At 40.7% G+C, this 15,679-nt stretch overlaps 1 protein-coding gene across 1 annotated transcript; it reads right to left on the bottom strand.

Annotated features, from left to right (window-relative positions):
* Window positions 1-1,472: 1,472 nt before the first annotated feature.
* Window positions 1,473-15,300, bottom strand: RAG1 (recombination activating 1). The gene is made up of 2 exons (XM_006124470.5): window positions 15,211-15,300; window positions 1,473-9,060 (listed from the first exon to the last, which is right to left on the bottom strand). The coding sequence occupies exon 2, from the start codon at window positions 9,014-9,016 to the stop codon at window positions 5,897-5,899; it is 3,120 nt and encodes a 1,039-aa protein (XP_006124532.1). The 5' UTR covers window positions 9,017-9,060; window positions 15,211-15,300; the 3' UTR covers window positions 1,473-5,896.
* Window positions 15,301-15,679: the final 379 nt, after the last annotated feature.

The following is a 15,679-nucleotide window of genomic DNA, read 5'->3' as shown; positions in this document are numbered from 1 at the left end:
CCTAGACGGCCACTTTCCTGTGCCTAATGCGGAGGTCATGGACGAGGTCCACGATGTCCGCACTAGACCAGGCGGGTGCCCGCCTCTTGCGGTACCGGGCAAGCTCCCGGGAGCCGCCAGCCTGGTCCCGGGAAGAGGGGGAGGACTGGGGGGCATCAGATGGCCGGCTTGAGCCGTGCCAGGTGCAGGTTCTGCTGGCTGGGTGCTGGCAGGCTTGCACCTGGCACGGGCACCGTAGCCAACCCGTGCCCCTTTAAGGGGCAATAGAGTTTCCCTGGTGTTGGCCAGAGTGGCCACCAGGGAAAGCTGGGGAGGGCTAGCCTCCCACTAGTTCGAATTAAGGGGCTACACACCCCTTAATTCGAACTAGTAAGTTTGAACTAGGCTTAGTCCTCGTACAATGAGGTTTACCTAGTTCGAACTAAGCGCTCCGCTAGTTCGAATTAAGTTCGAACTAGCGGAGCGCTAGTGTAGCGCCTATCAAAGTTAATTCAAACTAACGTCTGTTAGTTCGAATTAACTTTGTAGTGTAGACGTACCCTGAGCTAGTGCATTCAGGCAATGTGGCAGCAGGGCAATAAGGGGCACAAAGCTTTTGGTGGTGCCCTTTCACAGAAGGGTTATAAAATCCAAGCTCCTGGCCATGGAGGATCCCACGAGAAGCAGCGGTCCATCCTGTGGTCCCAACAAGGCATGGAGGGTAGAGAACATTAGGCAGGGATATTTTTTGGTCAGGTCGATCAATCCGCCCCAAGCCTGTGGGACAGCTGTTGGAATGTGTGTGTCCCTCTCCCTGTGCAAACCTTAAAGATAAGAAGGTAAATAAAAAGACCAGTTGCACAGTATTTCTTTTTAACAGGAGGTTAATGAACTTGATATGTACTGCTTGTTTCTGATTGATTGCCATTGAACTCACTTGAATCTGAGTAATTTTACCAGGTGTCCTGTATTCAACAAAAGAAAATATGGTCACCCTATGCAAGTGAGAGTTAATTTCTGCATTTGGCTTTGAACTCAAGAACAGGAATCTAGAATTTGATGCAGAGGATGTGAAGAAGCAAGCGAAGAGATTTGAAGAAGGGCTGGACAAGGTAGATGAAGTTAAAGAGACCAGATATCATTTCTAAATGAAGCAGTAGGAGAGTCCAAGGAAGGTATAATGCATGGTCAAACCGTACCCTGTGAAGTAAGATGCTGGATTGGGCTTTTGGGCTTCAGAGGGAATCTTCCTAGGTGTTTGTACAATGGCTACCACAGAAGGTTTTTGGTCTTGCCTGGGGCCCTTGGTTTTATTATAATGTAAATGTTGGCGAATACTGATGATTTGTTCGGAAAATACTGAATAAATGCAAGCTGATTATCATTAACTTGTTTGCACAGTTACAATACTGTTCAAGACACCCAAATCCAAATCCAATGTCTATTTCTAATAACTTTATTTAAAACACATTTTAAACATAAAGAAACTGGAATACAATAAGTAGCAATAAAAACATTAGGCAAGTGCTGTATTACAATGCACTGAAAACATCTTATTCAAGTAAAATATTATGGTATTGTAAATATCTAGGGTCTGGTTCTGAACTTGTTTACTCCACATACATCAGGAATGATTCCATTAATGTCAATGGAGCTATCATTATGAAAAAAATGGTATGAGACCAGAATCAGGACCCTAGCTTGCTACACATTTCATAGTACAACAATTGAATACACCTTTAATAAGTTCTTACAAAAACATTAAACAAAGGAAGATACAGAATGTGATTGTATAAACCTAGCAAGAGTTTAGTACAATTTTCACAACTGGAAAACCATTGCCCACAATCATCTGAGGTATTTAAATTAATTATTAGAGTAGAAAAAAATGTGATTTTTGAAAGCATAAAACGAATACAAGTGTCTCCACTTATTTAAAGACTCTTCAAAATCAAACAGCTTAATGATAGACCATTTTTCAAATATGAAGTGAAAACACAATGTACTTTTAGCAATCAAGAATCCCTTGCGTGCAGATTCATGCCTGTGTGTTTGTAGTATTGTTTTTCTGGTCTCTGTTTACAAAAGCTTCACTTGCAGGTGTTTAGTATTTGAATTGTTTGGTTTAATGAGTTCCAAACTCTCAAGCAGAAAGTCTCCTGATTTAAATACTGTGCCAACAACGGAAAAAGAGATGAATCAAAATTCAAGTTTGTTAAAAAAATAACAATTGCCTTTTAGATGAATGCCAGCCAAACAATACATAGTTGCTAGCACTTATAATACGTCTTGCCGGCTTAATAGTGTAATTTCCATACTGTTATTTCACAAAAGAATATTTTTAATTCCATTGCACACCTAAGTCCCAGTCCATGTACTGTTCAGTGTACTGAACTTCTCCAGAGTATGTGCCCAGTCTTGTTAATCCTTACCTACACGAGTAATCCTTAATTAGTCCTGTTGAAATCAATGAGTCAAAATCCAATTGCTTTTACCTAAGCAGTCTGTTGAAGTCACTTTTTTTATTTGAGAATTTCAGTAAAATCACTGAGATAATTTGTGCAAAAAAAGAATATGGCCCATTGATTTGGCTGGAACAATATGCGAGTAAGGAGAACTTGTAGGTGAAATTCGCTCCTGAGCAGAGGGTTAGCGTACACTACTTAAATCTCATTTAAACCCTTATTTAAGCACTTGAATCAATGATTCTCAACCAGAAGTACATGTACCTGTTGGCATAGGTGGAGTCTTCCAGGGGGTGGGTCAACACATTTAGGTATTTGCCTGGTTTTACAACAGCCTACATAAAAAGCACTAGCAAAGTGCTTCTGACAAACTAAAATTTCATACAATTACTGGTTTATACTCCTCTGTATATTATACCCTGAAATGTAAGTACATTATTTATATTCCAATTGAGAAAATAAGTCATTTTTCAGTAATAGGGTGCTGTGACAAATTTGTATTTTAATGTCTGATTTTATAAGCAAGTAGTTCTTAAGTGAAGTGAAACTTGGGGGTATGCAAGACAAACCAGCCTCTTGAAATAGGTATAGTAGTCTGGAAAGGTTGAGAGCCATTGACATAAATGATGCATTTGCCTTATGCCAACCTTCAGCACAGGAATGAATTTCACTACAAGTGAGTAAGGGTTGCTAGTTTGGGCCCCGTGGAAATGAAATCGTTCAAGTATAAAATCTGTATATTACAATCACAGAAAATAAATATGCAAAGAAAAATGGATACGACATTTTTTGCATGATGAAATATTTCCCAACCAAACGAAGGAATATTCTTTGAGTTGGTTTCTGAATTTATTGGGAAAGAACGCTACTTTATGTAAAACTCACATTTATACATTACGGAAAATAACTGTTATAGTCCCTAAAGAGTTAAAAAATTAATCTAAGAAGAAAAATATTTAAAATAATCAAAATCCTTATGTAGTATAAATGGAAAATTATACTGCAAAGGCACCATTAAAACATATTTTAAAAGCACCTTTTTTTTGCAATGCTTCTGACAAATATTTGGAAGCATGTAAGTTCTGATGCAACGCTTAAAAGTTGTTTAAGGATATTATATGAAGTATTAAATATAAATTATAAAACTTTATGAGAAGTGGATATTGCTTCCAATAAAATCAAAAGATGAAGCCCAAATAACACTTATATATAAATCACTAGCATTTAGTTCTCCCTATAAATTCTCTATAAATGGTAAATACGAAATTATGGTATATAATCACAACGAAAAACAACTACAAAAGAATAAAAACTATATTTTACTGTTTAATTGTTCTTATCTACTGATGAGCCAAATGTAGTATCAAAACACAATAAAATTGAATTATTTTAAAAAGTATGTGCATTTAATCCTGTTTCATTTATGATTCTACAAATATCAAAATGCCTCAGCTAGTGAGCACTCATTGTGGGATTTTCAAAAGTGCATATGTGTTTTAGGAGCACAAGTCCGTGTCATACAGGTATTTCTGAATTATATTTCCTAAAAAAAATTATTTAATGAATGTTGTGACTTTTTGCTGAAAAAAGTTATTTGATGAATTTAAAAAGGTCTCCCAAATTTGGACCCCAGTCAGCAAGTCACTTAAGCACATGTTTAACATTAAGCATCTGAGTGGTCATACTGACAATTCCCTTGCTTACATTTTAGTGTGTGCTTCGGTGCTTTGCCACATCAGGGTCACAGAACTGTGCTATTAATTAAACAAGTATGTTCAGAAATAATTTAGTTGTAAAATTTCACAATATTTTAAAATAATTTTACTGATGGTCACTTTTAAAGGCTGATTATTTATCACTTGTAAGAGTCAAGTTTGCTGTGGCATACGATCTATTTCCTATTCTGTAGATAAGGCATATAGTAACATCTGTATAAAAGAAAAATGTTATCATTTTAATGCCCTTAGTAAAATGAAAACTGCTCATATGAGCTGTCTAAATATTGAAATAATAATGCTTAGCACTTAAATAGCAATTTCATTTTCAAATCAGTTCACCCATGCTAACTAAATAGTTTTCACAACATGCCTGTGAGATAGGTAAAAACTATTTGCATTCTATAGATGTAGAAAGTGAGGCAGAGAAGTTAAATGACATGCCCCAGAGAGCGGTGTCAATATTGGAGACAGGGCTAGAACACAATGAAAGGTTCCCTTAGTCTGTAAAATATACCCTACAGAAGAGCATAATAGCAATATATAGAAATGAAGAACAAATCTAAGCCAGATGCTTGGCTTCTGTATCTAACTGTAGTTCCATTAAGGTCAATAGGGGAATTTCTGGCTCTGTTGAAGTCATTATGAGCTGTGCCAGTGTCCTCTTTGGATTTCACCCACTGAAGCTAAGATGATATACACCAGTTAGGATCTAATCTTGGAAGTACAGATTGCCTATTGAACACAATTCCTTGTTGGTTCCAGCTGTTAGCAAGATTTACAGCAAAGCTTCAAAGTATACAAGGTACAAAGAAAAAATATATTGCATTCTAGGGTCTGATTTCAAAGTAATGCACAAGCTTGCATTTTAGAACAAATTGACTAGGTTACAATTATTATTATTATTATTAATTATTAAATGCCCAGTACATGTTCTCTATTAGGCTTGCTAACTCTGTCTAAAACTATTCCGGGAGCTTCCCCTCCACCTCAATATGACATAATGTCATTTTCTTAAAATATCCTATTACAATCTCCAGAATTGCTTTCAATAGGGAGATGGATTCCAGAAGACTCCAGACCAGTCCTGGAGGGTTAGCAACCCGATTCTCTGTGCTTGTACAGTAACTAGCACAATGGGCCCTAAAACTGATTGGTCTCTAGGACCTATCACAATATAAATGTTAAATAAAATAATATTGTAAACTGTTGATGAAGTCAACCTCTGAAGCTTGAATCAGTGTGTTATATTAAAAATACTGACTCTGTACTTCAAAATGATTGTCTACAAAATTCTATGTTTAATTTTTACTTATAAGAAACAAGAGGCCATCAATTAAAAAAGGAAGACTAGTACTAAATAGTAAGTAAAATGCAAAAATAGCCATCCTTACTTTTTTGTAACTGCCATAACACTTCTGAATCCACTTCATTTCACAGATATCACATAGTCTAAAAACTTTGGCTCACTTTGGCTATTTATTAAACAATAAACCCAAGACCAAAGTTGATCACCTTTCTTTCCACTTTTACCTCACAAAATGGCTGGAAAATGACACCAACCAGTTACTCTGCATTACCATTTTCTGGAAACTATCATCCAGAATAGATGTTAACCAAACTCCTCTGAGCAGGGACAGATTCCCTTTAATGGCCAGTGTAAAAGTGATGTTTACAGCATTAATGCACCCCATGTAGGAAAACTTAATTGCAAGCCCAATTCAAAGACCATTATGCTTAGAATTCCATAGAATCAGTAATATCTAAAGTGCCTTCCAATGCTAGGGAGTCTTCTAAACTCTGCCCTGGATCGATTGTGAAGCCCTGTCCTTTCAATGTATTATGAGCATTCATGAACTTCTGCAGGTACTTAGAGGTATATAGCCAGTGATGCTTCAAAACATCCTCCATTTCATAGCATTTTGACTGCCTGGCATTCATTTTTCGGAAACGCCTAAATAATTTATTCCCGGACTCATTCCCTTCACTTGCCCAGGCACCAATGGAACCATCTCTTTCAATGATTTCAGGAACGTGAGCAAGAGTTTTGTGAAAATAATTTGTAATCTTGCCCTCATATCTGTACTTGAACTTTGTGGACAAGAGCTCAGCAAAACGTTGTGAGTTAAAGCTATACTGACACAGCAATTCTGGGCATTCTTTAGCTGGGCATGAAGACCTCCACACTGGTTTCATCTTAAGGTAAAGGTCCATCAGTTCTCTTAGGGCTTCATGCCTTTCCTCACACTTTATTAATTCACATATGGCTTCCACTGTCTCTTTGGTCATAAGCTTTCTAGCAAAGTTTCCATTCATCCTCATTATGGGTTTCAGGTTCATCTTCTTCCTGAGATGCTTGTCAAGAGTTGACTGCCACCTCTTCCTCTCTTCTTTAGATGCGTTGGGGTTCTTGTACACCTCACCTATCTCAAACTGGAATATCTTGTAGAACTCAGCTGCATTGCCAATATCACAGTGCAATGCATCTATGGAAGGAACAGTCTCAATAAAAGGTTTGGCAGAAACACCCTTCACTCTGTCACGTAACTCATCAACTGATTCATGATATGGGTTGGACCTCCATACCTCATACCGCTCCAGATTTTCAGCATGACTTCTTGTTATGGAGTGGAGGACCAGGTTCTGAGAGGCTTCCAGGCGGGTTGCATCACAAAGGGTGCAGATGTAAGTAGAGCCTGAGGCTTCAAGGCCTTCCACTTCACGGACAAGTTTCTCATCATACCCTGTACCCCTAAAGATGAATTTGAATGTTCTGAGGATGCCTCCCATTTCAAGAAGCAGGACACTGGTTTTCATGGTCTCCCTTTCTGCTATCAGAGGGCTCAGAATGGCAGTTAGAGTCTCATGGTCAGATTCATCAGCCAGCATAAGGCACAAGGGCTTGCAACACAGCTCTGAATTGGGCTTGACTTCTTCAAAGACCCTTACGTTTTCATTCCCATGAGCTATGCTGATACTCATGAGTGTGAAAGAAAATCGAACTGCCTTCTCCGGAACAGCTGGTCCACTTCCATGCTTCTCGCTGACATCTCCCATCCCATCACAAGACTCCTTCACCACTACAGTGAAGGGGCCATTCAAGTAGTCATCCAGATCTTTTGCTTTCATGCCTTCCAAGATGTCTTCCTCCATGTCCATTAAGGCAGAAACCAAGGCTGCATCATATCGAAACCTCTTGGCAATTGTATCTACTGGGTAGTCATCAACTGAGAGTGGCAGCCCGGACAGCCCATCTATAATTCCCACTTCTGTATTAGTGGACACATTTTTCAAAGGGGGTTTCCACTCAAATGGATGATAGCCTGGCAAGAGGGCCTTCTCCGCAGTGCGGAGAGCGTGCAGTGGCTGGAAGATCTGCCTCCCAGTTATAGCTTTTACAGTTCGGTACATTTTATGGTACTGGCTACAGCTGAGAAAGGTGTTGACTCGGATTGCCAAGCAGACCGCTGGGTGAAGCCCTGACCCCTTCCCTTGCATCATAGCTTCCAACTCATCTGCTTGTCTGTGTTCATTTCTTGCTCTCAGAGCCAGAAGGAACAAAGTTAGGCACACAGCCTTTATATCCCCTCCTTCTTCTTTCTCAGCAAAAGCTTTGACTTGAAGCTTGAGTTCTCTCAGACGATGCTTTTGCGCTCTCCTGGTCAATGACAGCAAGTGTTGTCTCGGTCGGCCCCCTTTATTTACGTGCGTGTAAATCTCTTTCCTTTTCAATTCTTTGTGACTGGACAGATGATGGCAATATTTACCCAGCAAAACCTCCTCATCACATTCTTTCACTGGGCATCGCACAGCCAGGGAATTGAGGATGTTCAGGAAGGATTTCACTGGACTCATCAGGTCGGTAGGGAAGCAAGGGTATCGGCAAGAGGGGCAATAGCTTCCCATAACTTTGAGGCACTTAAGGATGCAGGTTCTGCAGAATAAGTGGCTACATGTTGTTTCCACTGGGTCTGCCAGAATATGCTCACAGACCTGGCAAGAGATGGACTTAACAAAATCTGCAGGGTAATCAACTGCAAGAAGTTTGGTGCTAAGATGTATCTTCTTGCAGTTGGCAATCTTTTTCATAAGGTTTTTGCTGTTAATCTGTGATTGTTTTTTTACACCCTTGGTTTTTCGGGCACGTTCTGCCATGATCTTGAGCTTTTTGCCCAGCTGTAAGTTGGATGGCTGGTTCTTCCTCTTCACCCCACGAGGAGCAGTGCAACAAACAGTGCAGTTTGGGGAGTGGGACTTCCACTCCATGGTGCTGTTCCTTGGGAAATACACTTCACACGGGGCATTGCTGAACTTTCTGTGGATGATACTCCAACAGTTGTGACAAAACCGAGTGGGATGGATTGTGTCGATATCTGCTCGCACATCAATCTTAAAAACCTTGGCAATAAGATCTGGCCAAGATGTTGCCTTTTTCTCTTTCTTTCGCAGAACTCCCTGAGTTTCACTGTCTACTGGTCCATGCACTGGATGACTTCTCTTGTAACGATCAGTTTTAAATGAAACTCCGCAGACGCGGCAAAGTTGCTGCAGGTTTGCTTGGTGAGCTGCATTCTCTTTCATTTTCAGGTTGTCAGCATCTTTTTCAAGAGCCTGCTTACTGTGCTTTAATTCTGCATCTGCCAGAAGTGGCTTTTCTGCCTGTGGGACAGCTGCATCCTTCTGCACCACAGTGCCTTTGTCCAAAGAGACCACCTCCTCTGCTTTCTCTTTATTTGCCACTTGGCTGTCTCCAGAAGGTGTTTTTTCAAAGGATCTCACTTTAAACAGCTTGAACTTCCATTCAGAAAATTTAGTATATGGATGTTGGATTTCTTCTGGCATGGTGTGCAGGCTCATGCTTGGTGATGTCAGTATATCCCTTCTGGCAGGAACTGAATCTCCTGAGAGAAAGAGAGAGAGAGAGTGCATGGTAAGGAAATGAAATACTCCAAAATGAACAATGATACAAATGTAGGAAGTGTGGGCTTTAAATGGCATAAATATGCAGTCGTTAATGGCTGGTAAATGCTTTGACAGGAAGCTGTTTCCCAAAATATGAAATACCATTATAGATATAAATTGTCATGCCGATAAAACGTCTAGGCTGGGGTAGGGGACTCTTTTGGGTTGGAAGCTGCTGGCCCATGTAAAAATCAATCAGGGGCCACACACCCAAGTGAGAAGCAAGGGGAAAAAAAATCCAAAGCAAACCCTCATTGATGTGGCCCCCAACTGAGAGGGAGAAAGACACTCCCGACATTCCCCTCACACAACAGAGCCTACAGAGGCACAGCCTGGTAGGTTTTGTGTACTCCATCCCTGAAATAAGGCAGCTGGGGGGTTGGAGTGCCAGTATGGACTCCCCAATTCTGGGGGCAAGCCAGGGGCTGCATCCAGCCCTTGGGCCTTAGGGTCCCCATCCCAATCTAGACAATCACAAAGAATAAAATCACCTTTGTGCATAAGGCCAGCAAAAAGATCTGTGTGTGCCACTTCAGCCCCATTTAGATCCTCAGATCATGGTTTAAGTGAGGCTTTTGTGCTATATAGGCTTTTGTTGCCACTATTTCACCCATCTTGCAAAATAAGAAAATGATTCCATGAAAGGAATTCCATGACTGAGTTAAACAAACACAGGATACAATATAATTCCATTTTAAATTGGGAGGAACAAAAGTATAATGAAATGGATAGCCTATGTATGTCATTGCCTTCTACTGGACAGAATTGGAACTGATCTGCTGTGTGTCATAGGCTCCATACTGCTAACAACCAAAGGAGATGTTTCTTTAGTTCAAATGGTAGAAGCCTAAGCTTTTGGATGAAAAATATTTAATTCTATTGCCAACTTTGCTTTAAAGTTACAGTACAGTGACAGCTGTTAAACCTTAGAGAGCCACTAAAGCTACTAGGGGAGATGTTATGGGATGGATGGGACTGTGTGGGAATGCAATAGATTTTCATCAGTTTTCAAGTACCACAAGTTACAAGTAAAATCAGTTTGATGACCTCAGTGTATCATGAGGATATTTACCCACACTGCAAAGTTGCCATATAACACTGTACAATTGGTAACCTTTGCCTAGGCTTGCAGGGGAATCAGGGCTGTGGGTACTGAGAAGAAAGGTAGAAAGGTACACTGGCAGGCCTGTGTAAAGGATGTTTGCTCAGGAAGAGCACCTGCACTGTGCTTTCTGCACTCCCAACCCCAAACACTTCTTTTGCTGCATGTTGTCTACTGAGATTATAAACTCTTCTGAGGTGGAGGGGGGTCCATCTACATATATGTCAGTAAAGCATCACAACACATTTAAGATGCAATAAGAATACACAATGAAAATGATTATCATGCATGCTCTGATTTTATCCAGAAGGGGATGGGATTAAGGTACTGAGTGTGCATGACAAGTACTGGATAGAGATCCCTGCAAATAGCAGTTCACCCTGTTTATCTACAGGACGGGGCCAGCATAGATAGGGACACTGTATAATTCCCCACGCAGCCCCAATGTGCCTCTGCCCTGATCCTGATGTGGACAAATGGCCACTGGTACATGCATTGAGATCGCCAGCTCACTTCACATACCATAGGACAGCTAATGACTAACAAACAGCAGTACCTAACTCTCCAATCTTTATTACTCCACATTCACATAAGGAGCTCTACAGAAGTCAATGGAAGTATGTCTAGACTACAGGCTTTTGTCGACAGAGGCTTTGTCGACAGATACTGTCGACAAAGCCTCTGTCGACAAAGAGTGTCTAGACTACATCCAGTTCTGTCAACAAAGCAAGCCGCTTTGTCGACATGAGAGTGTAGACGCAAAGGACAGTGTAGATGCAATAACGCCTTCTGTTGACAGAACTCTGTTGACAAAAGGCGTTATTCCTCGTAGAATGAGGTTTACTGCCATCAACAAAACTGCCGAGTTCTGTCGACGTTATGTTGACAGAACTCGGCGGTAGTGTAGACGTAGGTATAGTTTTGTCGACAAAAGTCCAGGTCTAGACGCACCCTGGAACTACATGAGTGAATAAGGACTAGGATATCTGATGACTTATGATCAGTGCTTACATGAAATAGAGTTACACTGAAGGCTGAGACGTGGAAATCTATATTTCTCCTACCATATTTTAAGTCATTGAGGCCACAACCACTGATTCTTTTTTTTTTTAGGCCCTGATCCTCAAATGGGATCACTAGTGGGTGATTCCTGTAAAGACATTCCATGCTAGCCTATCCCTGTGTGGAATAATGACCTCATTTAGGCCCCAGTTCAGCACATAAAGACTTCAATTTCATAGAGCAGAAGCAGAACCTCAGTAGACATCACTGGAGCCATACAACTTACTCCAGCTGAGGATCTGCCCCACAGGCTCAACTCATGAGATTAAGCATTTGTCAAATTTTAAGTGCCTCTCTGAACTGCAACCTTACTTGGAAGGGTTAGATGGTTTGAAGGATTGAAAACGTCCAGCCAAATTTGGGCCAAATTTTAGATTTTGCAAAAACAATCTTTTATCAAACACAGCACTGATGTAGTTGCCGTGGAAACCTGACACAATATACAAATAAATATCCCCTGGAGGGGGTTGCAATTCAAACATTGCAACATTGTGCTAGAGGATGAGAGCCTGAAAATAAAATTGGCTAAAAGACAAAAGTGAAACTGACCAGCCTATTTCTCTATGCCCAGGTGGGAGAAGTGCAGAAAGTAAGCCAGTGGCAATATTGTAAAGTATTTAGAATTGTGCTTTTAATATTTAAGTGGCAGGTAGTAACAGAAATGAAGAAAATTGTACTTTAAGAATATGTGATTTTATAGTATTTGTTTCAAATAAAGGCTGTAGCTTCACTTTGCGGTAGTGTTCGCTAAAACTCTAGACTGCGCCTGTATCTATTCTGAGGATGCCTTACACAAGAACACATTCTTTTCAGTGTCTGAAATTTTGATCTGCCTTTCCTGCATTATGCCTCTGAGATTATCTCTTTAAAAATATAACCTTTCAATAGAGCAATATTTCAATACAATCTTCCAAAGTCCAGCTGGAAAGGATTACTGGCTCTGATTAAGTTCCAAATCCAGAGTGACATGTCAACCTGCTCAGCTCTCGCCTTAAGAGTTTTACTTCAAAATCCTTCAAGTGGACCTTGGCAAAAAATGAAAGGTTTGTTTTCTTGCCAGCTTCTCTTAATTCCATCCCACTGAGAACAAGTTGCCTACACTGCTATATCCATCTGCCTGCACTGCTGTAGCCCGCTGCCGGCAGTGCTGAATACAAGTGTCTGCATTGCCATCACCGGCTGTCCCTTTTGGCTATGGCCTGCTGTCCTGTTTGTTTGTACCCTGCTATCTATAAAATGGTAACCTACTATCCGCTGCAGCTGTACCCAGGTGCATGACTATTTTACCCACTGTTTTGCTTAGCTTGACCCTGCTGTGGACCCTGCTGACCTAATTGTCAAACCTTCTACCAGCAGAGCTGAGTCCTGCTTGCCCCACGTAAGTCCTGCTTGACTACTGAGCTATACTCTGCTGCCTGCAGAGGGACTGAATGGCTTGTTGTCCTTCATTGTTTTACCCTATTCTCCTACAGTTTCTTGCGCTGTTCTGCTGCCTTACTAGAATTCAAATGGGAGGGAAAAAGGTCAGATCATCAGGACAAAAATAAATATTACAAACTATATTTTCCTCAGGGGATTGTCAATACAGAGATAAAGCCTCTAGAGCACTTTGCAGTGAGCTAAATATGGAGTTATTTGTGTGTTACTGCCAACAGTTTTACATGGGAATACTGAAATATCTACGTTGATAAAATCAGATGCAGAAACTGGGACTTTTGCATGAGAAAGGATTTAGCCCTCTAACCAGTGAACAATTTGGTGTCTTAGCTGTGCTATTAAATTGTAGTTGTAGTTGTGTTGTACACCGTATATGAGAAAAAGAAGATAGGTGAGGTAATAGCTTTTAGTTTCCAACTTTTGATAGTGAGCGAAACAAGATTTCAGGTGACACTGAGTCCTTATCAGGAATTTTGTGTGGCTGGATATCTTGTCTCTCTCACCAACAGAAGTTCGTGCAGTAAAACCTATTACCTCGCTCATCTTGTCTGTGCTATAAAATACTGACATAAGCATGCAGTGAATTTGTAACCACACAGGACTTTTCTGTTTAATTCTCCTGATACAGCATAGTACATATTCATCAGTTAGACGGTCAATATTTATTCTGCAAGTAACATATAAAACTGTTGTTTGCCTATAGCCTTTTCCAAAACATTTGTCAATGGAATATCTGAGCACCTCATGTGCATTAGTCAGTTTATCTTTGCAGCATACCTGTGACATAAGGAAGTCCCATTTTAATATTCCCATTTTACTGATCACACACATACTAGAAGAGACCTTAGATCTTATGATTTTGCAGCCAAAGCAGAACATGTTCACAGGGACTTGCATCAAGATTACCATTGTCTCTAACTGCATCATCAGCACCTCTTCATCTTTGGAGAGCAGCTAGCAAGCTATGCCCCCTAAGGTTTGCTCAGGGCTATCATTTGCTAGGGGTCCAGCAAGGAGAGTTGCCTCCTCTGATCTTAGGTTGCCCCTAAAAACTTTTTCTTGGCTCTTTATGCCCCATTATTTCTTCCACTCTCCCCTCCCCCAAACTTTGCAGGATATAATATAATCACATCAAATGTTCTATATGCCAACACAACTTTGGCCTTCTTCTCCTCCCCTCTGCCATAATTTTTTTTAAATGACATCCCTGAGTTTGTTCACTAGTTATTGAGATAAACCAGCCAGCAATAGGTATGATTAGACCAAAATAGCTAATACCTTCTTTCCTTGTCCTACCCTTGCATGGTGTGTCATCTAAGGGTATGTCTACACTGCAAGCTTATTTCGGAAAAAGCTATTCTGGAAGATATCTTCTGGAATAGCTCATTTCAAAATAAGAGTGTCCACACTACAGGGAAGCTTCAGAATTAGTCCAAAGCAAGCTCCTCTAATGCAGACGCACTATCTCAATTTAAAGCCCTAGCAGGCACTGGGGAGGAATAACTTAGAACAGCTCTGGTGAAGAGCTATTTCGACATAGTAGCAGTGGAGCATCCACACACACCCTCTTCCAAAAGAGCTTTTTCAGAAGAGTTGTTATTCCTTGTAGAATGAGGTTTACCAACGTCAGAAAAAACCCTCCATTATTTCAATTTTCTTTGCTGTAGTTATTGTTTTTCCAGAATAACAGCTATTATTCTGCAATAGTGATGCAGTGTAGACACACCCTTAGTACCACACCTGATTCCATGCCCCGGGCCTTGCTGGCAAACTGCAACTCAAATATAGCAGATGGCTCTTACCCCCTACTGGGAAAAAGTTCAAAAATGCATTTGCTTCCTTTCAGCAATATGTCCCAAAAAGAGAAGAGACAAAGAAAACCTATTAAGTCACCTAATCATCCACTCTGTTGGTCCAGGATTGTTCCCTACAGTCTATGCATCAAATACTTTATCTAGCCTAATTCTCTAGCTCCTAAGCAATAGAGCTTCCATCCAGTCCCTTGGAAGACTATCCTAAAGATCTCAATGCTAGGAACATTTTGCTGACATCCATTAGACATTTGCCTCTGCTCTGTTGTTCTAATTGGGCAGTGTTGAACAATCCTCGGTCATGAAACACGCCCACACCCCATCATCTAATACACTGGTAATTTAACGGGATCTGATAGCTGTATTTAATTTCACCTCTTTTTAGCTTGGAAAGAAAAAGAAAATTCCTTTTCTGGCCACCCCAGAATACCTCAGGCAAAGTCCTTCTGAAAGGGGATCAGACAGTGTGAATAAGAGCATGACAGAGCAATCCCTTATTCTGTGAGTAGCCCCACTGAAATGAAAGGGACTGTTTGTGGAGTGAGATGCTACTTGTTGGAAAAAAGAGGTTATAAAATCAGACTAATGACATGTACATGAATAGAGGAAAATAGTTGGATCAATACTTGTATGTCTCGCAAGCAGCTGGGTTATTGGAGTTAAGACTGTCAGCCTACCTTCTCTCACTGCCAGAGTGTAGAGTTGTTTGTATGTCTGTTCAGTTGGTTGCAAACGTCAAGATCTCTGTCTCCCTCTCTCTCCCTCCCTCTCCCTTCTGATTTTTAAAGCTCACTGCAGTGCTGTTTGTGTCACCCTATCCCTGACCCTCCCATCTCCCGGTACCGCTCTGGTGCTAACCACAACTTAACATCAACCACACACAATACAGAAGTCTCTACTCCAGGTGCCACCTGATAATTTATGAGGCTTAACTTCGACGTTAATAAAAACAAGGTCTTTCTCTAAGAGACCTCTAGCCTCGAAAATGCGTTTTAATTCCCTGCAGAGTCACCGCAGGAGCGTGTCTGCACCTTTATGTGACTAAACTTTTATATTTGCTTTTTTTATGCCAATTGCTCCAGAGCTAATTTCTCCACTAAGTTACACAGTGGGAAGAATGTGGGACCCAGTCATGCCAGCCTTGCT

Source organism: Pelodiscus sinensis, chromosome 5, assembly GCF_052426305.1.
Source record: "Pelodiscus sinensis isolate ZL-2025 chromosome 5, ASM5242630v1, whole genome shotgun sequence".
Lineage (NCBI taxonomy): Eukaryota > Metazoa > Chordata > Testudines > Trionychidae > Pelodiscus > Pelodiscus sinensis.
Note: the sequence above shows the minus strand (reverse complement) of the source record. Positions and strands in the feature narration are given on the sequence as shown.

Excerpts from the sequence above, each read along its gene's own strand:
- RAG1 (XM_006124470.5), bottom strand. The coding sequence starts at position 9,016 with ATGAGCCTGCACACCATGCCAGAAGAAATCCAACATCCATATACTAAA.